The sequence below is a fragment of the Ambystoma mexicanum genome, chromosome 7q (genome assembly GCF_040938575.1).
Source record: "Ambystoma mexicanum isolate Mex_15411 chromosome 7q, UKY_AmexF1_1, whole genome shotgun sequence".
Lineage (NCBI taxonomy): Eukaryota > Metazoa > Chordata > Amphibia > Caudata > Ambystomatidae > Ambystoma > Ambystoma mexicanum.
The window spans coordinates 563,451,837-563,472,737 of record NC_090941.1 but is presented as its reverse complement, the minus strand read 5'-3'; the positions used below and the strand labels follow the sequence as shown (position 1 = coordinate 563,472,737).

The window sequence follows — 20,901 nt, the reverse complement described above, 5'->3', positions numbered from 1 at the left end:
TCCTCCAGCTGTCCCAGTACGTGCTGGAGGGTGACCATCCTGAACTTTTGTGATCTGATGTATTTGTTCAAACGACGAAGGTCCAGGATGGGGCGCCAGCCGCCCGTCTTCTTCCCGACGAGGAAGTACCTTGAGTACACCCCAGAGCCCCGGAGCCTCTTCAGGACAAGCTCGATGGCGCCTTTCCTGAGCATCGCCCGTACTTCCAACAGCAGTTGCGGGACGTGATTTTCCTTCCTGGCCACAGGTGGAACGTGAGGGCACTTCTTCAGGAATTCGATAGAGTGTCCTCTTGCCAGGGTATCCAGCACCCAACGGTCGGTGGAGATGGACTTCCACACGCCGACGAAATTCGTCAGCCGGCCTCCCACCGGGGTGCTTCGGTGGGGGCCCGAGACCACGGCCGGTTCAGTCCTGCTTGGAGGTGGTGGCCTTGCCGCCCTGGCCACCTTGCCGACGGCGGCGAGGTGCTCCCTGCTTGCCGCGACCCCTGTAGGCCTCCTGAGACGAGGAGCGTGCCGCCTGGCGGTAGGACGACGAGCCACTGCTGGATCCCTTGGAGGCACCCTGTCTGCCTCCGGAGCTCGAAAGGGCAGTCGTTGCTGAAGGGCTCCTAGGGCGCGGGCCGTGTCCGTGTCTGTTTTTATGGCTTGGAGGGACTCGTCCACCGCCTTCCCGAATAAGTTGCTGCCGTCGAACGGCATGTCCAACACCCTGGTCTGGACGTCCTGACGGAAGCCGGTCGCCCGGAGCCAACCCCGTCGTCGTAGGCAAACACTGTTGCCCAGCTGGCGGAACCCGGTATCGGCAATATCGGTTGCCACCGTTATGGCGTGGTCCGACGCCACCTCGCCCTCTTGCAGTATTTCCAGGGCCTCGGACCTCTTGTCGTCCGGCAGGAAGTCCAATATGGGGGCCAGCTCAAACCAGAGCTCCCTGTCGTAACGGGCCACAATCGCCAGGGCGTTGGCCGCTTTGATCGTCGTCGTCGCCGCCGACGAAATGACCCGCCGCCCCATGGCGTCCAACTTCTTTCCCTCGCCGTCCGGCGGGGAATTCGTCGTCGAGGCTCCTGACCCCGCCGCTTTCTTCTTCGCCGCCACCGAGACGACAGAGTCTGGCGTTTGCTGGGCCCTGAGGCACAGGGGAGCGGTTTCGGGGACCCGGTACTTCTTCTCGTACTGGTCCCGTTTGGCTGGTGCCATGGAGGGGTTTTTGAGAACCGACAGGCCCTCCTCCCAGATGTCATCGATTAGGGGCACCGCGATGACCGTCTTCCTCTTGGCCTCCCGGCGCTGATAGAGGAAACCTTCCTTTTTCTGCTCCTCTGGGCAGAGCTGGAACAATTCGGACGCCCTGGCGATCATGGCGTGGAATGAGCCAATCTCGTCGGGCGGCGAGGCCCGTGCGACGGGAGACGGGAGACCCGTTCCGTCGTCATTGCCGTCGCCCTCAGAACCCGTCGTCGAGCCCAACGCACCGCCATCTCCCGACTCATGGGAGGATGAGGAGGGAACTGTAGGCCTTACGGGGGCGAGCGGAGGAGAGGGTTGGGTCCTCCGTCGTTTGTTCTGAGGACTTCCCGACGGGCCAGGTTGCGGGTCCTCCGGCCTGGGCCGTGGGAATCTCATCCTTATCTCAGAGCATATTGGACTGGATGGCAGACAAAATGGCCGCCGAGCCATCCTGAGGCCTAGGATCCGGCTGCGCCGGAAGGGAAGGCCGCTCTTCCTCACCATCGTCGTCTTCCTCGGTTATCTCCCGAGGATCTTCCTGACGGGATCGAACCTTCTCGAATTGGACTTCGAGGTTCCTCACAGCCTCGGTCAGTTCCTCCTCCGAGGCCGACACCGAGCTCGAGGAGGGCACCGTGCCCCCCCTCGCTTCTTCCATCATGGCGGCCACGACGATGGGCTGAAAAGAGGATTCCCTCCTTGGCGGCAGGGAAACTGTAGTCCCAGAGGCAGTCTCCACTGGCGGTGTCTCTGCCGGCTTGGCAAGAGTCGCTGCGATAGCCTCGATAGAGGCCTTCGCCTGCTGGGTAGGGGCCTTCACCACCTTAGATGCGTCCCGGGCCTTCTCCTTCGGGGGAGGGGCGACGCCTCGTTCCCCCTCTTCCGAGATCGGACGGGGCTTCTCCTGAAGCTTACCCGGGGTCTCAGACTTTCTCTTCCCCGAAACGGAGCGTTGGCTCGTGGTTGACGGTGCCGGGAAAGGTGCGCCCAGCCTGGCGACCGAAGAGCCCGACCTTTCGGCGCTCCCAGAGCCAGCAGACTCGCGGGCGCTTGGCCTGGTGTTGGGCCCCCGTCGCCGGGGCGCCCGCACAGGACTTAGAAGCCCGCTCGGACCCTTTTTCTTCTCACCCGTCGAGCCCTTCTCCAACCAGCTTGCGAGACGGGATCGACGGTCCCTCATGGTCCGCTCTGACAAGTTCTTGCAGAACTGGCAGTCCTTCTCTACATGAGCCTTGTCCCCATAAAGACAATAGAGGCATCGCAAATGTTCGTCTTCCTTAAAAACATTCTGCAGCCCGCATCCAGGGCAGCTACGAAACAGCTTGGGTCCGGGCGACGAACTCACATCGTGGGCCATCTCGAAGTAGGCCGCAAATCTTCTGGAATCCTCCAAGAAGTTGATTCGACGAAATCTTCACCCTTGAGGGGCGTAGGAAAATCCTGCAACGGGTAGCCGTTAACGGGAGTAGAAACGGTGGAGCTTGAGGCTCGATTAACCGAAAAAATGTGAAAATTCACCTGAAAAAGCGCGAAACACGCAGTAAAAGCTCGAGAGCTAAGCATGAGGACTCCCAACACTTGAACGTGCGGTAAAAATCTGAAGATGGCTGCCAGAGGCGGGGCTTAGGTAGAGGGCAGTCATTGGCTGTGGTCAGTATGACGCAGAGATCAGTGATTGGTTACTACTAGGAAAGACAGATCAGAAACAAAACTGATACTGATTTTTTCTTTACTGAGGATTCCCAGCCTGACGACGGGGAATTCATGAGCATGTGAATCCATGGCAGACCCCGTGCTGGAGAAATATATTTATAAATAAAATAAAAAAATTCGACCATTTTTCCTGTCGACCTTTTTTTTTTCGACGAAATGTCCGGACACCGGTAAGACAGTCTGCCCCTACCACGGTTTTGTGGTTGGAGTCATTTTGTTCCACCTGCAGCTGAAGGTAACTCTACAGGTGCTGAACGGGGAGTCCTTCCTCCTCTACCTTTTCCACGATAGGGTCTTCTTTGACCTCTTTGTGAAAACTAACCTCTTCCTCTAGATATGGAGGAATAGAAACGAAAAGAACAACCTCTCCATCCTTGACCTGTAGATTGAAGTTGTCTTATCGCTGCCCCCAAAGATTTTGCTGCAGCTCTAAAAGCTTGCAGTTTTACTAGACTATCATCAGCCTTTTCTCCAAAAACAGAAGTACCGTCAAGTACCATGCTGGCAGCCATGGCTCTACTGGTCGAGGCCGCTGTATCTAAACTAGATTGCATAGATTGCCTCATGGCATCTTTGCCATCCTGTATCAGGCTTAAAAACCCTTCTCTCTGTTCTCCCTCTGGTATGTGATCTGCTTCCAAAGCAGCTACACCCCAAAGGGTAGAAGTGTATTTCGCTAATGCACTGGTAGCATTGGCAGATTGTAATGCCTTACTTCCTGCAATAAAAATTATTTTAGCCAAAGAGTCAATTCTCCTATCTTCCATATCTGCTGGAGCAGAAGGATAGGCTGCAGCCTTTGAAGATGCTGTTGTTGCTTGAACCACAAAGTTTTCAGGCGTTGGGTGCCTGTTCAGAAATGGAGGATCTACGGAAGCAGTCTTGTATTTCTTTGTCAATAACTTATTAACAGATGGAATAGAATCTGGTTTACACCAGTTCTCCATTACCCTTACTCTCAGGTCTGCATGGAATGGTAATACAGCTTCCCTAGTTGGCCACCGGTCTAAGATGTCAGTAAGATCATTAGTTTCTACAGTGGCTGCAAGTCTGGACAATCCCAGATATTCAGCTACTTTACCAATAACAATTCTGTAAGAAGGATCAGTATAACCAGCTATCCCAGCATTATCAAATTCTGTTTATGGTGAGGTTTCCCCAACTAGTGGTTTCCTTTAATGTATCCACAAGATTTTGCATCTTGGACTCATCTGAAATTAATACTTCTGGAACATTTGGGGTTCCATATTCATACTCAAAAGGGGGCTGATCCTCATCATCTTCAAAGATAGAACCCATCTGCCTAAGAAATCAGATCTTGGAATGGGTTGGGACAACTTAGGCTCAGGAATGGATTTTACAATCTTCGAGAGCGAAAGATGCTCAGATGAGGTCTAAGGCGTTGAAGGTTTCGACGGTTTCTTCGAAACTGCCAACGAATGCGTCAATACCTGAAGTTGCTTAGAAGGTTCACTATGAATTATATGCCTCAAAGGTTCAGGTGACAAACATGAACGTTTTGATTCTTTCAAAGAAGGCTTCAATGCCGTTAGTGAATGTTTCGAGGTAACAGACACTGGCTTTTTCTTGTGCATCGAGGAAGATTCCTTCGATTTATGTCTTGGAACCTCTCTTCTCAGGCTCTTAGGCCTGCGAGAAGGGGACACACGGGACTCCCCACTGATCTCAATAGACGCAGAGGGGTGGCCACTTTTCTCTGACTCCTTTAGAGGAACATTCAGAGGAGTCTCTCTTTTAAAAATATCTAACATTTTTAACATAATTCTTTTTAACCCCGCTGGAGTCGAGTTCTTTCTTGGGTAACTAACTCTTTCAGAAGACGAAGAAAAAGACGACGACAAGGACCTGCAATGCCATTTCATACTCTTTTTATGGGAAGAGGATGATGAGCGCTGTGAACATTCGAAACATAGATGTTCGAGAAACATCTATGTTTCGAATGTTTAACAGGAGAGACATCTCTCGAGTCAGAGGAAGATTTCCTCTTTGAAGGGGTACAGGGCAGGGATTTTGGAGAGGGCTTACCTGCATCGAGTTTCCCCTTCCTTTCTCACAAGGCCTTTACCGTCATCAACTGACACAAGCCACAGTCATTGACCTTGTGGCCCGATCCCAAGCACCACTGACCAACACGGTGCAGGTCTGTAATCGGCATCTTGGCTCCACAGTCCGAACACTGCTTGAAGCCCTTCTTCGGTGTGGAAGCCATTCTCGAAGTAGAAGTCATTTTATCGCTGAGGCGAGTAGCTCCGAAGCACGCAGTTATGTGGAAAAAACAGAACTGAGGTAACGGTCAACGGAGGCCGTCGAGGACTCGACGCTGCACGATGCTCAACCGTATGAACATGTTTTCCGGAGCAAGCTGCAAGCAGACTTGAATATGTCTTTATTTATTTTTCATTGTTTTTTTATAACACGCCTAATACCGTACCAGATTTCGGTTTCTATGTGCAGAACTGGGATTCGAACCTCTGTTACTCTGTGTGGTCTTGCTTCCAAGACCAGCACGTTGCCCTGTGCCATCCTCAGTGCACCTTTTTTTTTAAAGTGCTTTCTAGCCTTTATTTATTTAGATCAAAGATGAGGAATACGTGGGAGGACACAATCCATTCAATCGCTAGCCTTTGGCTCCTTCGGGGGACCAGGAGAGGCAGCCTTCAAACACATGCCCATCATCATTTGACTGAACTTTTCCCATTCCGCTGCCGGGGCGGTCTTCTCAGGAAAACACATATCTGACGCTTATCAGTTGAGGAGTCAGAAGACGAGGACCGATGGCATTGTTTGTTTGACATAATCCAACAAAAGGAGATTAAGGGGTATCCACCACAAGCATCCCCTTAGACTGAAGGTATCAACCCTTAATAAATTGAAAACACAAAGCGTGTGATTTAAAATTGCTACCTTATCAAGGTGGATTCCATTACAGGACCAAATTCATTTATGGTGCTGGAAAAAACATTGCATGACAGCAAGTTTATAGAAAAATACACCTATTTTATTTATCAAATGCATACGAAAAGTTTAAAAAACTCACAATGTTAAAGTGCCTGTACCGTCTCCTACCAACAAGATGAGGAAGACACTATTGTGTCTGCATGTGTTAACACCCTTCAACAGGTAAGTATATTAGTTTGGATACTTGTCCGTTAAAGTGTCTTGTGCTGTGCTAATAATCACACTGAGCCATACCTCATTAAACACAACTCACTCAATCACATTCCATTCATTCTTTCTTCATTCACTTTCACAATTTCATTTCACAACCACAAACTGTGCCCGACATGATTCTTTCCGCACTTGGTGTCTCATATCAAATACCCGGAAATTCTTCAGGGGCTTCTGTGAGGGGTTAGTAAGACATGCAACATCTAACAATGTAGCTCAGTATTTAAAAACAAATGGATTTTACAATCAAGAACATTTCCTTTACAGAATTCTTGTAGGAGTTGCAGTGATATTCTGTCTCCACAGGGTTTTAATCCCCTTCTGGTCGAATGACCCGGAAGAAAATCTACACCTATCAAGGGGCAATAAACATAAATCAGGAATGTCAATAACCTATTTGCGCTGCTCCATCATCTGACGACTGTTAGTTAATAACAGAAATCTTGATTCCAAGTCTAATCACATATTTTATGCAGTGAGGCAGATCTGCCTGCATACAGTACACTTACTACTCTTCCTAGATCTATTTGTCAAGTCTCAAGGCTAATACAGTGTCTCTCTTAAGAAATGTCCAAGCTTATAATACTCTTGCCCATGGGTTTGGACGCAAGGTTCTAGTTCACTCACCGTGAGGTACAGTGGATGTGGACTGCTTCGTATGCACAGGATCTCTACGTTGTGCGTTTGTCATCAGAGAGTGGAAAAAGAGCCATCTCGAATCTCACCGGGAAAGGAGTCGCTTTTAGCTACAGAGATTCCGGGGAAGAGAAATGTAGAGACACAAGAAGAGCCCATTAGCTAGCATCTTCGCAGCTTACCTAGTCAGACGAAACTTTTTTCCCAAATACTGTCTAAACAGCGTTTCTTTTTTTCTCGTGGATTCTCGGGTTTCTCTTATCCAACCTCGGTATATCCCGTGAATCACTAAGGGGATAAATCCAAACACCCAGTCATCAATTAGTTAACTCCTCTAGGTCACCTTACAAAATAGAGAAGCTAATTCGTATAGTTCTCAATCGGTAATCTACGTTGTCAGTTCTATCTCCTTTCTTGACCGAACATGGCAGAGGATTATGCGGCTGTGCTACATGCGCCGTAACCTTTATCGCGAGCTGAGGCAAGTTCTCCCTGGTCCAGCTCTTGCCCGTGCTACTGCTCCCAGTATGTTTCAAGACCAAACGGGTCTCTGTAAAGAACGAGAGACACAACGTAATCTCCGGCGTACCCGCTATTATATAAACAGTTTACCAGTTACCGCCACGGGGCGTGTAGCACGCAGCATGTCTATAATCCTTTACAGAAGCATGGGTTTCCCTGGGATAAGATTTTAGCCTCTTCCCCACCCAGTATTGATCAGCCAGTCCATCGTTTAGAAACAAACGTGTTTGCTTCTCAAAACGGTAACGACTGATTAAACCCTGATAGTCTCACCGTTTCAAGTAGGGATCTGGGTTCTGCTTCTTTCTGTCCGACTTGTCTGATTCCTCTCTGCACGGGCCGCTTCCGGGAAATCTTCAGTCCCTTTCATGCATGTCCTGGAGTTTAAATGCTTGCGTTCCAATCTCGCGCATGCGCGTTCTCAGCTAATTAGTAACCCGTCAATCATAAGCTGTTTACATTTGACAAGTTACTACCGTATTCGTGTCTGGCATTACGCGACTTGCGGATGACCAATAAAGATGTAACCTCAGGATTACCTGTTTTGTTGGGGACCATTCACACTGAGCCATTTCGCATTCACTACATGGGTAAGGAGTGGTCGAAAAATGTGGCAATTCCATGATCTGATTGCAGAAAATCTCTGAATATCTTCCGTTATTACACCCACCATTCGATTTTTTCGTTGGGTCCTGTGACCATACTATTGGTTAGAAAAATGAGTTGTTGTTCTTTTAATATTAATCTCCTTTTGTCCTTATTGCTATCCAAACCTGGCCTTTGTTTGTATAGGATGGTCCAGCTTAGGTCATCCACAGAGTGTTGCTGTTCAATCCAGTGCTCTACTAGTGGGGCATTATGGATTTTTGTTTCTAATGCAACTCCTATGTTCGCCAATTCGAATTTTAATCTGTCTGTTTTGCCCACGTTGAATTTTTTTACACAGGCACCATACTGCATATACAACCATGTTGGAGTTTCAGTTTGTGAAGGTATTTTGTTGCCATGGAGTTATTAGACCAATGTCAACCGCTGTGCTCCTAAACGTAAAAGGGCAACATGTACATTTACCACATTGGGCATGCCCCAATAGCTCTTAGAACCCCCATTGCTGAGGTAAAGTTTTCTGTTTGGTCGATTTTCTGCTCACATCATTTCTTGTAACATGTTCTTTCACATTCCTGCTCCTTTTGAAAGCTATAATAGTTCTTGCAATAGGTAAGTCGCTTTTCTCTAGGAAGTGCCAGTTTTTTCCAATGATTTTTTTGATTCCATTCGAAAGACGACAAAGTGTTCACGAACACTATTTGTTTGATTTTGTCTTTCACTATGCGTTGTTCCCTATATTCCAGAAGTGCCTCTCTATTATTGTTGTTTGCCCATTTTAATGCATTTAGGGTGATGTTTTTAGGATAGCCTATTCCGTCAAGTTTGTTTTTCATTTTCTCTGCTTCAATCTGAAAGTCTCCTTAACCTCAAAAACTGACCCAATGGTAAGTTGTTGCGTACATGGCGAGGGTGAAAGCTAGAATAGTGCAATAAGGAATTTTTGTCTGTTGGTTTGTTAAAAGGTTTAACATACAGTTTTAGTGTCTGAGTCAACCAGGATGGTAATGTCTAAGAAGTCAAGAGCTTTCACACTGTGTTGGTGCGTGAAAAGTAGGAATCTGTTTTGCAGGTCAATCCAATCAAAGAATAGTTCCAATGTTTGTTCATTACCTGTCCAGATAATAAAAATGTCGTCTATATAGCGCCGCCATTTTCTAATGTGGCCGATGAACGGGTTAGTTGCGTCCATGATGATGTTTGTCTCAAAGCCCTCCATATACAAATTGGCAACGCTCGGGGCCAGGATGGCACCCATAGCCGTGCCTTGAACCGGTTTGAAGAATTCCCCATTAAAGTGGAAATAGCTCTCCATTAGCGCCATCTCTGTGCACCACAATATAAACGAAACTGGGGTACTCTTCACAATGTGGTCTCTTAGTAATTTCTCATCCAGCACATACAAAGATGCTTGTTGGGGAATGCTCGTATATAAGGCCACTACATCAAGGCCTACCAAGATCTCATTTGTTGGGTCAAAATTCAAACCTTCCACTTCCGAAATAATCTGGGTGGTGTCTAATACAAAAGAGGCCATTTTCTTCACCATTGGTTGAAGAAATGTATCCATGAAACGCGATAGGGGCTACAAAACAGAGTTTACCCCTGAGACTATTAGTCTCCCAGGTGGATTAAGCATGGCCTTATGTATTTTTGGGAGGGTGTAAAATCGTGGAATCTGAGGTTTATCTTTAATAAGGAAATCACATTCTTTCTGGCTAATCCAACCTCTTCCCTTGGCTTTCATGACTTTGAGGGTAACCATCTTGAGTATGCGTGAGGTGGGGTCTTCAGTGAGTGGTTGGTAGCAGGTTAGATTAAGCAGTTGTCGATTACATTCTCTTACATAATCTGCATGGTTCAAGATCACTGTCGCGCCTCCTTTATCTGCCTTGCGTATCACAATTGCCTGGTTGCATGAGAGTTGTTTAAGGGCTAGGGTTTCATTACGGCTGGTATTGTGGTAAATCTTTTTTTTTCTTTTTCCTGTTCTAGTAGTTTCACCTCTTGGAGCACCCTTTTCTGAAAAACAAGTGGCTCTGGGCTCTGAGCTGCTAGTGGTACACAAAATGTGGATTTATTGCAGAGACCCGAATCCGATGTCTCTTGCTCATGAATTTTATCCTCAAAAGTATTGATGTAAGTAGATTTTCCTCATAAACTGGTTAAATTCCTGCCGGAAAGTGAAGGGACTATGCAGATTTGTGGGCACAAAACCCATCCCTTTTTCCAAAACCTGCATTTCTAAATCGGTAGGTTGGTAATCAGAGAGGTTTACCACAAGGCTTGCATGCTTCGAGTGACCCGGGGCTCTGAATCCCAGGCCTCCGGACCCTTCTCTAAAAAATGTTGTTGGTCGTTTGGTCTGCCTCCTTGGTTGCCTCCTCCTCTATTGCCTCTCTGGCCTCGGGAGTTGTTTCCTCTCCTTGTGTTCCGTCGGTTAGATATGACGCGGTATCTACGAACAAGCTTCCATCGCTCGAACTGAAGGAGGTGTTTCTAAATGACACTTTTTTCTTTCCCTGTCCACCATAGGCGGGTATGCCGTCGAGCGCGTCTTGGGTGAAATAATTTTCTTGTGTATAAGGAAAGGCTTTGTCATGGCTATAGTTAGTGAGGTCTTTGTTCATCCTTCTCACTCGTTCTCGCAGAGTATCTTCCTTAAAGATGTTCATTTCAATCAGTAGGTCATCCAACCTTTTTTTGTATAGTTCTAGGGGTACTGCTTTTTGTATTTCCTCAAGTTTTTTTAAGGTCAATCAATATCTTTTCTGTCATCTGTTGCCGTATCGATGATTAACATCAACCAGTCCCGACCACACTTGTTTGCGACGTAACTCCATTGTGGTATGAATTTAGGGTTATCCAGAAAGAGCCTTGGCTCATTTCTTACCACCAAACCTTGGGGTAGCGTCCCTTTCCTCAAGTATTCGAGCATGATAGAACCATGTAGCTCAGTTCTTATTAATCTTTTTTTCATATTACTTAGGTCATCCCGGTTAGTAATGTTAGTGGTGGCCTCTGCCGAGCCTCCTAGAAAAGAGGCTTTTTCTAGCAATTCCGTGACATATTTGTCGTCATAACTTATGCACTTGTCCAGTGCCATTATGTTGATGTTATTTTCTTATAGTTTTCATGCACCCTGGGATTATCTCAGTATTCTACTGCAGTCGATCCAGATTAATGTCAAGGGCATATAAACCCACTCCGTTATGTTCTATGCAAACAGGTCGTTGATTTCTCACTAGATCCTGCCTTGTTTTTAGTCGTCTTTTATCTTCCCCAGTTAGGCGTATTAGCCTAACTACTGATCGTATTCTCAAATAAAGAAAAAGAATTTGAGCTTCTGCCCGAAAGTCGAGTGATCTTGTTCACGCTAGGTTTAGGTCAAGATCTATTCAACCTTTCAAGTTGTACTGTGTGATTTGACTTGGTCGTTTAAGCAACGGTTATATCTCACGGTCAAAGACCGTACTAGAACATAATCCAACAAAAGGAGATTAAGGGGTATCAACCACAAGCATCCCCTTAGACTGAAGGGATCAACCCTTAATAAATTGAAAACAAAGCTTGTGATTTAAAATTGCTACCTTATCAAGGTGGATTCCATTGCAGGACCAAATTAATTTATGGTGCTGAAAAAAACATTGCATGACAGCAAGTTTATAAAAAATACACATTTTATTTATCAAATGCATATGAAAAGTTTAAAAAACTAACAATGCTAAAGTGCCTGTACCATCTTCTATCAACAAGATGAGGAAGACACGTACACTATTGTGTCTGCATGTGTTAACACCCTTCAACAGGTAAGTATGTTAGTTTGGGTACTTGTCCGTTAAAGTGTCTTGTGCTGTGCTAATAATCACACTCGGCCATACCTCATTAAACACAACTCACTCACTCAATCACATTCCATTCATTCTTTCTTAATTCACTTTCACAATTTCATTTCACAATCACAAACTGTGCCCGACATGTTTCTTTGCTTGGTGTCTCGTATCAAATACCCGGAAATTCTTCAGGGGCTTGTGTGAGGGGTTTAGTAAGACATGCAACATCTAACAATGTAGCTCAGTATTTAAAAACAAATGGATTTTACAATCAAGAATATTTCCTTTACAGAATTCTTGTAGGAGTTGCAGTGATATTCTGTCTCCACAGGGTTTTAATCCTCTTATGGTCGAATGACCCGGAAGAAAATCTCCACCTATCAAGGGGCAATCAACATAAAACAGGAATGTCAATAACCTATTTGCGCTGCTCCATTATCTGACTGTTAGTTAATAACAGAAATCTTGATTCCAAGTCTAATCACATATTTTATGCAGTGAGGCAGATCTGCCTGCATCCAGTACAATTACTACTCTTCCTAGATCTATTGGTCAAGTCTCAAGGCTAATACAAAGTATCTCTTAAGCAATGTCCAAGCTTATAATACTCTTGCCCATGGGCTTGGACGCAAGGTTCTAGTTCACTCACCGTGAGGTACAGTGGATGTGGACTGCTTCGTATACGCAGGATCTCTACGTTGTGTGTTTGTCATCAGAGAGTGGATAAAGAGCCATCTCGAATCTAACCGGGAAAGGAGTCGCTGTTAGCTACAGAGATTCCGGGGAAGAGGAATGTAGAGACACAAGAAGAGCCCATTAGCGACGCCTTCGCGTGTTTTTCTATGTTATTAGTGCAGCTAGCATCTTCGCAGCTTACCTCGCTGAGGCGAGTAGCTCTGAAGCACGCAGTTATGTGGAAAAAACAGGTAACGGTCAGCGCACGTGCCAATGTATATCAGCGTCGACGTCACGAAGGATGCAACGGAGGCCGTCGAGGACCAAGATTCGACGCTGCACGATGCTCAACCGTATGAACATGTTTTCCGGAGCAAGCTGCAAGCAGACTTGAATATATCTTTATTTATTTTCCATTGTTTTTTTATAACACGCCTAATACCGTACCAGAGTTCGGTTTCTATGTGCAGAACTGGGATTCAAACCTCTGTTTCTCTGTGTGGTCTTGCCTCCAAGACCAGCACGTTGCCCCGTGCCATCCTCAGTGCACCTTTTTTTTTTTTTAAAGTGTTTTCTAGCCTTTATTTATTAAGATCAAAGATGAGGAATACGTGGGAGGACACAATCTATTCAATCGCTAGCCTTTGGCTCCTTTGGGGGACCAGGAGAGGCAGCCTTCAAACACATGCCCATCATCATTTGACTGAACTTTTCCCATTCCGCTGCCGGGGCGGTCTTCTCAGGAAAACATTCCTGACGCTTATCAGTTGAGGAGTCAGAAGACGAGGACCGATGGCGTTGTTTGTTTGACTTCTTTCTTGAAGATGAAGAGCGACGAGAATCGTTCCTAGATCTTGAACACTTGCACTGTTTGGAGCGTTTCTTGGGCCTTTCTGGAGACTGGTCTCTGGTGGAGCTCCTACCTTCGGAAGATTTTCTCTTCAAAGGAGTGGAAGATGGTGATTTTGAAACCGACCGACCTAGAGTGAGTTCGGACCATCTCTCTTTAGATCTTACTAGTCATCAACTGGCAGGAGCCGCACTCAAAGACTTCCTGTTCCTTGCCAAGGCATCAAAGACATATTCAGTGCTTATCTGTGATTGGCATCTTCGAGTCACAGTCCGCACATCTCTTGAAGGCCGTCTTTGGAGTAGACATTTTTCGATAAGAAATAAGGTAGAATCGATGAGGCAAGTGGAATCGTTCTGAGAGTGTGCCTTGCATGTGGAAAAACAGAACTGAGGCAACTGCCGCAGTACGTGCTATTTATACTACCAACATCATCATGCTGGGATGCGGGAATGGTAACCATCGAGGGACATCCGCTCAATGCTGCAAAGTGCACTCTGCTGCCAAATTCTTTTTCCGAGACTGTCAATCAGGATATGGATATATCAAAGATGAGGAATCTGTGGGAGGATACAATCCATTAGAAAGTGATTTTATTTTACCTTGTTATGAAAAGGTCTAAATCATGATTGGCAGCTTGTGAATGTGGTAGGCAAGACAACCATGTTAAAAGGTGAAGACACATTTTGGGTAGGTGATGTTATAGTCTGGAAACGTGGGTTGGTAGAAGGAGGCAGCAAAATTACATTTCAGCCACGTCAGCCGAAATCCAGGCACTGGCCCTGTGCCGCAAATATGATGCCAGAGTATTTTTTCAAAGAAACACATTTTTCTAAAAGAAGCATTCTCAAGGTATCCAAATAAAAGCCTTTATCAATTGAGAGGCTTACTGCTCATCTGTGATGGTATCATGGCAGCTGTCGCAAACTCTCACTTCAAATTCAAATCCCATGAGTGGAATGGAGGACCGCTTGGCACTGCATTTGCCACATACAGCCTTCCCACACTTCCGACAGTGATGCTATGAAAACAAAAGTGACATGAGTTTCATTAGTTATGACAAACAAGTATTAGATTAAGAATGCATTAACATGATTCAGTGAAATAAGCACTTGCCTCAATCATCAAAACTGGCAAGGCTGACTCAGGCCCAGTTAAATTTGATGCCAATCAACTTGTTTATAAAATGTATTATTACAGTGCTTAGCAGGAGGAGTACAGCATGAAGCTTTCACGTAAAAACATAATGTTACTATTTTGTTTTTTTTAAATCATGCAAAAATGTAATCAGAAATTATATTGCACTTCATGTAACCAATAGTCCATTTTAAGGTGAACTTCAGTACAGTAGATGTATTTTGGCCTCCAGCAAAATGGAGTACATATCCTGCTCACTTTTATGGGTGGGTGGCGTGCATTGCGAGGTGACTGACACTTTGTTGAGCACAAAATGAGACGAGCAGGAGACGACGTGTGGTTTTCAGTTCACCAAAGCTATCCAAGTCAAAGTTTACGTTATGCTATGTTATTTCTAAAGCACAACATTCACCCCAAGAGGCATTGTGGTGCTTGAACTGACTAACCTTGCGCAAGAGAGCAGTACAGTGCCAACGAGGAAAAGGTGAGCCAAGATTATACCAGACAGAAAATGAGACTGTAGCTGGATCCAAATGGGCAAATAAATCCATAGTGGAGTGGCCTGAAGAGAAAAGGTTCTGACCCCACCGCGTTTATACCGGAATTTTCCATTGTCCTGAAAAGGAGGAACGCAATGTTCCAAAAGGCCCACAGAGGACCAGTTTATTCTTTAGCAACCTAGGTCTTGAGAGGAAAATAGTCTTATGGAGTAAGCAGTGGTCGTTGAAGACCACTCTTGCCCTTCATCTGCAACCAGTGGTGGGAAACTAGAACAGGAGTGATAATAGTCCATTTTCATTTATTCTCAACAAATTGCAAGCAGCTGCAATATGAATAATATAACTTGTGAACCAGTGATCTGGTAAGTCCCAAATAGAATTACAGAAGTTCAGTCAGCTGGAGATGAAGGTGTTAACAAATTGGTCTCGGAGGAAAAGTTTAAAAATCCAGAAATTGATGCAGAGATCTCAGTTGGTAAAAACAGATCTGGCTCACATCGCAAATCTGTTGGAGAAAAGACATGGAGGAATATAGGAGAACTCTGAGGTCTCTGAACTGGTTAGTTGGTGTGGGGGATGTTCCCAGCGAATATGGCCAAAATTTAGAGAGAATATAATCACCATCCTCAGACTTAAGTGTTACATTTCAGCCGATTTTGATTCATCCATGTGTCCAATTCCTGAATGCAGCGTCTAATCTGATCTAAAATAATCCCCATATTGCCACACCTGAAATTGAGGACAATCTGAGTATCATTGGCATACTTGCAGAAAGTGAGGCCATGAAAATAAATCAGATCAGCCAAAGAGCTCAAGTAAAGATTAAACTGAATAGTGCTCAATGATGAGTGCTGTAGAACCAAACAAAATACCAATATTGGGGAAGATTTAAATGGGGCAATGCAAACTTTGTGCAGTTGAAAAGGAAGGATTTCAACCAATCCAGAACATCATTTGATGCCAAACTTGTGTAACCACCCCAAAAGTTTTGAAGGCTACTGATAAGCCAGACAAATCAGAGCTCTGACTCCGCCACCATATACTACCATCCTGAGGTCATCCACAGCTCAAAGGAAAACCGTTCCTGTACCAGGTAAATAAAAGGAATTAAAATCAGCTTCCATGGCTTTTGAAAGGCAGTGGCTATTGTGGTAGGTCAGAATCAGGAGACAGAGAAGCAGGCATGATTTCCAAAAGGTTGATTTCTGCTTTTGATAAAACAAATACCTGGATTACAAGATGGCCACGCTCTGGGGAAGACGTGCTTATTACAGCTCGTCCCCTGCCTGCAATAAAAAGGTGGTAGAAGCAGCCAAGAAATAAAAAGAAATCAACGTTTTTGCCCCCCCGACCCTTGTGACAGATGAGAATACCGGGAGAGCAGACCCCCTTGGAAGACCCCCCACAGTGAAAAGAAGCAGATGGGAGCCCTGAGCGGCTTCGCCGATGGGTGGTTGTGCGTGAGCAGGGGAAAGAGAGGCTGACATGTGGTCCATCAGTGCCGAGCTCCGCAGCAGACGCGGACAGGAGGCAGGGACCGGATTGCCCCGCAGGGAGCAGACAAGGAGAGGGCTGGCTACGAAGTGAAGAACCAGCAGGAAAGCTGCTGCTCAAAGCAGCTCTCAAAGGGTGCCTGGGAGGTCGAGAAACACGTGCAGGGATCTCTCTGCACGCGGAAGGCCCAGAGGGGGCAGCGGTCATCAGTGATGGCGAGAGCGGAGGTCCCAGGCTGGCAGAGCGGGGTGGAGGCAGTGTGCCTCTGCCCCCACCAGCAGCAGCATCAGCAGGAGCAGGCAACGGAAGCGGAAAGGCCCCAACCCTGGCCATCAACAGGTGAGGAGGGGGAGGGGCTCACTACAGTTACAATGCAGCTAAGAGGGAAATAAGGGGAGAGCCCACCATGAATATATGGAGCAGTGTACCCCCTGCTGAAGGAGGGGGAGGCCCAGGAAGACAAAGAGGCCAGAAGTAGGGGCCCCTGAGCGAGTGCGACCCCCAAGGGACAGGAGGAGCCAAAGCACAGTGGGACCATGATAGCTACCCCAAATGGAGGATTGAGAGGGCCTGAACAACACAGCCCACAGCATAGAACTTTGTTTGGAAGAACAACACAGGGGGCCTAGGTAGAACTCGGCCCACAAATTATGAAGTGGTGCCCAAAACAGGCCAATTCAGTGAGACGTCTCCAACGCAGGGCACATACGCCCAACTTGATCAGTACCAGGGTGGCCTACGACCTGCGGGTGAAGGCAATTTAACGAGGAGGAGACAGGCCAGCGCACCACACCGAGGAACAGATCCCAATTTTGGGGTGTGTGAAGTCCAGTCGGCGGCGAGCCAGAGCGGGAACACTTGATGGGGCGCATGTTTAAAGCCAAGGGCAGGGGAAGGAGCAAGGGCACCCCGGCTCACCCAATGGCAGCCGCCTAGGGATCAGAGGGTGCGCTCAGTAGGTGCTGGCAACTGGACAGGCAAATGGCCCAAAAACGTATACCGCCCCCAGACGAGGCCGCAGGAGGAGACACCCAGTATCATCAAGCCCCATGGCAGTCAACAAGGATGACCTGGTGCAGTGCCTGGCGGATCTCCAGACAAGTATCACAGATTCCTTTCAAGAAAAGTTTCCGGAATAGTTCTCCTCCTAAAAGTCAGACTTCAAGGGAGCTGCGCAGGAGATCAAGTGGGAACTCTAAAAACTGGGGGAAAGAGTGGACACAAACGAAAAATTATGAGGCACTGGAATAACTGGCACGTATGTCGCACAATCTAGAGCTCCAGAGCGATGATCGCAAGAATAGGTCCTGAAGGTCAAATATACGTCTCAAGAATGTCACAGAAGAGGTCACAGACAGAGAACAGAAGACTGGAACAAATCGGCAGACATGCCACAGGAGGGGAGATGATAGAGAGGCATTAAAATGGGGGTAATTAGAATGGTCTGGATGGAGCAACTGAGACAACAGGGCCAAGCATTTGCGGGGAGGAGGGGATTGAAGGGAGTCACTACTAGGTTCACTGTCCGGGAGCGGGCTAGAGTGACCGCGCTCAGGCGTTCCGAGTGGCGACAATAGTAGTGGGTAGGGGAGTTTGCGCTTTTGCAGTTTCATGGGGAGGCTTGGTCTGATCTCTCTGCAGTTCTCGGACCCTGGTAGTTTACCGGTACATGGTCGGGGGTATGTCCTGAGGTTGTCTCTAGAACCCATGGACCAGCCTGGATGGTTGTCGCGGAAGAGGGGGTTTAAGGGGGTTGGGGTCGGGATCTGCAATTTACACAGCTTGACTTTAGGCAGTGGATCAGGGAGGCAAAGAGGTGTGGAAAAGGGCAAAGGGGACCGACATTCTGGATACAGCCACTGAAAAGTGGGGGGGTGGGGGTGCACAATCCCAGAAGGCACTCCAGATGTGATGGGGCAGGAAGGTCAAAGGGTGGGACCGAGGAGGCAGGGAATATTGTGTTCAAAGTCCTCACTTATAATACCAGGGGGCTAAATTCCCTGGTAAAACAGCATAAGGTGGACCAATTCTTGAGGCGCGAGAATCCGAACTATCTTGCGCTCCAAGAGACCCACATTTGTTAGCAAGACAAATCAAGGTTACGACTGCAGATGTATCCCCATGTTTACCAGGCAAATGCAAAAGACAAGACGGCAGGGGTCCTGATAGCTTTCAAACACATGCCCAACCTGGTGGTCCTTGAGTTGGAGGGGGACAAACAAGGGAGATACCTTTTTGTGAAATTCTGCATTAATGTAGACAGATTTACTCTAGTGACAGTATACGGCCCAACTATAGACAGGATGGGTATCTCAGGACAGCAATGGCAGAACTGGAAGGGATGGCCGAGAGGGGCACCTTACTATGAATGGAAATTTGAATGTGGCATGGGTTCCGGGGGAGGATCGCAGCGGGGCAGGGCAAACAAACCAGGGCGCACCATCTCAAAAATTGAAAGAGATTCAAGAGAATGGGGCTGGTGGACGTCTGGCACGCCTGCAGGGGCCCAGAAGCGGGACACACATTCTACTCACACTTCCACAGGACACTTTCTCGCATAGACTACATCTGGAGGTCAGCCCAGTTAGCGGGGCGGGTCCAGGAGGTTTCCCTGGGAGCTATGGCATTGTCTGCCATGCTCCCCTGAGTGCAACGATAGACGCAACGCAAGGACAGGAGGCGGTTCTGGCATTGGTCCCTCCCAGAGTGGATACTGGCAGACCCAGTTATGTCAGCAATGTTGGAGGGGAAACTCCAGTCCTACTTTCAGGACAACACCATGTCAGCTAGCTCCCTGGGGATCTGGTGGGATGCTTTCAAGGTAGTCATCAGGGAGGAATAGATTGCTCTCAAAGCCTCCAGGGACAAACAGAATAGACTAGAAAAAGAATTGTAACTACAACTAGTAGTTGTAGTTGTGCTCTCTGCGCAACGACAGCCACTCTGAAAAGGTAATCAGGCAATCATGGGCCAGCTAGATCTGATGAGGGCCAAAAAGGCGGAGATAAGTCGCCTGAATGCAAGGCAGACGTACTATGTGAGGGGGAATAGAGCGGGGAGGCTTTTGCCCAGGCAACTAAGAGGGGAGCGGGCCAGACAATATTGAAAATTAGAAACAGAGGGCAGGAGGAGGTGGTTGAAAAGGAGGGAATTCTAAAATGCTTTAAGCACTTTTATGGGGATCTTTACGCCTCTGACAGACCCCAAGATGGTTCGCAAAAGGCGTACCTGAATGCGATAAAACTGCTGACTCTTATAGAGGAGGACAAAGAAATATTAGAAGGGGATATAACAGAAGGGGAGGTTTGCACAGCAATTAGGAAGCTACCCTCAGATGAGGCCCCAGGGCCCGATGGCTTCACAGCCACCTTTTACAAGAAATATCGATCCGCTTTTGCTAGGCACTTAACACAATTATATAATTCTTTCGAGGTGACAGGAGCATCACGGAATCCATGGACCACGCTAAACTAGTGGTATTCCTGAAGCCGGGTAAAGACCCAACGAGCTGTGGCTCCTATCACCCGATAGCTTTAATCAATATCGACACAAACATCTATAAATCCTGGCATATAGACTTGAGGGCTGGCTTCCAGCTCCTGTTCACCCAGACCAGCCTAGATTTATCAAGTCCCGTCAGACTTTTGACAACATTAGGTGTTTTGCCACCTAGTGGAGAAGGCCACGAAGCAGGGGTTTTCCGGCGGTCCTGCTCATCTTGGACACCGAAAAAGCATTTTACCGTGTGGAATGGTCCTTTCTCTTTCTCACCATGGTACGCATGTGGTTCGGGGAACGGTTTCTTCGGCGGGTGCAGGCCAACTACCAAGCTCCTATCCTGCGCTTATCTATTAATGGACAACTCTCAGGCCCCATCCCCCTTGAACCAAGCAAGGTTGCCCACTATCTCCCTTACTTGCAATCTATCTAAAAACCCTTTTTACAGCGCCTACGAGAGGGGCTCCAGCAGTGAAGGGGGTTCCATTCGGGAGGTGGGGGGGCAGTTCATGGCATTTGCGGATGACCTGCTTGTGGACCTCACAGACTTGGCTGCTTCTTTCAAGGTGTTGGCCACAGAAATCATGTCTTTTGGGGTGGTGTCAGGGGTAAAAGTTAATGTGAACAAATCGGAGGTGCTAAATCTCACAGTACCGCAAGAGGTCCTGGGAGAGGCACAAGGGTGGTCCCCATTCCAATGGGAAATGAAGAAAATAAAATACCTAGGAAACCAGATAAAGTCCATGGACACATTGTATGAAGCAAACTAACCTAAACTGCCTAGCGCTCTTAAAACAGATCTAACGCGCTAGAACCCTCTCCATATATCCTTGATGGGGAGGATGGCCTCAATTAGATTGGTGGCCTGTACACGCTTTATGTACTACTTTCAGGCCAGTCTCTTTTCCAAGGAGATTTTTCAGGTCGCTCAATCGGTTTCTTTCACACTTTATATGGAACAATAAAAAACCAAGGGTGGACCCACATGTACCAATGGCCCAGAGGAGTAGGGG

General features: G+C 47.2%; 1 protein-coding gene across 2 annotated transcripts in view; it reads right to left on the bottom strand.

Annotated features, from left to right (window-relative positions):
* Positions 1-20,901, bottom strand: part of WDFY2 (WD repeat and FYVE domain containing 2) — a 1,061,998-nt gene that overhangs the window by 121,800 nt on the left and 919,297 nt on the right. For both annotated transcript variants that reach the window (XM_069640687.1, XM_069640686.1), the window contains one exon: positions 14,150-14,280. In XM_069640687.1, the coding sequence (XP_069496788.1) occupies positions 14,150-14,280 (131 nt within the window). The remainder of the gene's footprint in view (positions 1-14,149; positions 14,281-20,901) is intronic.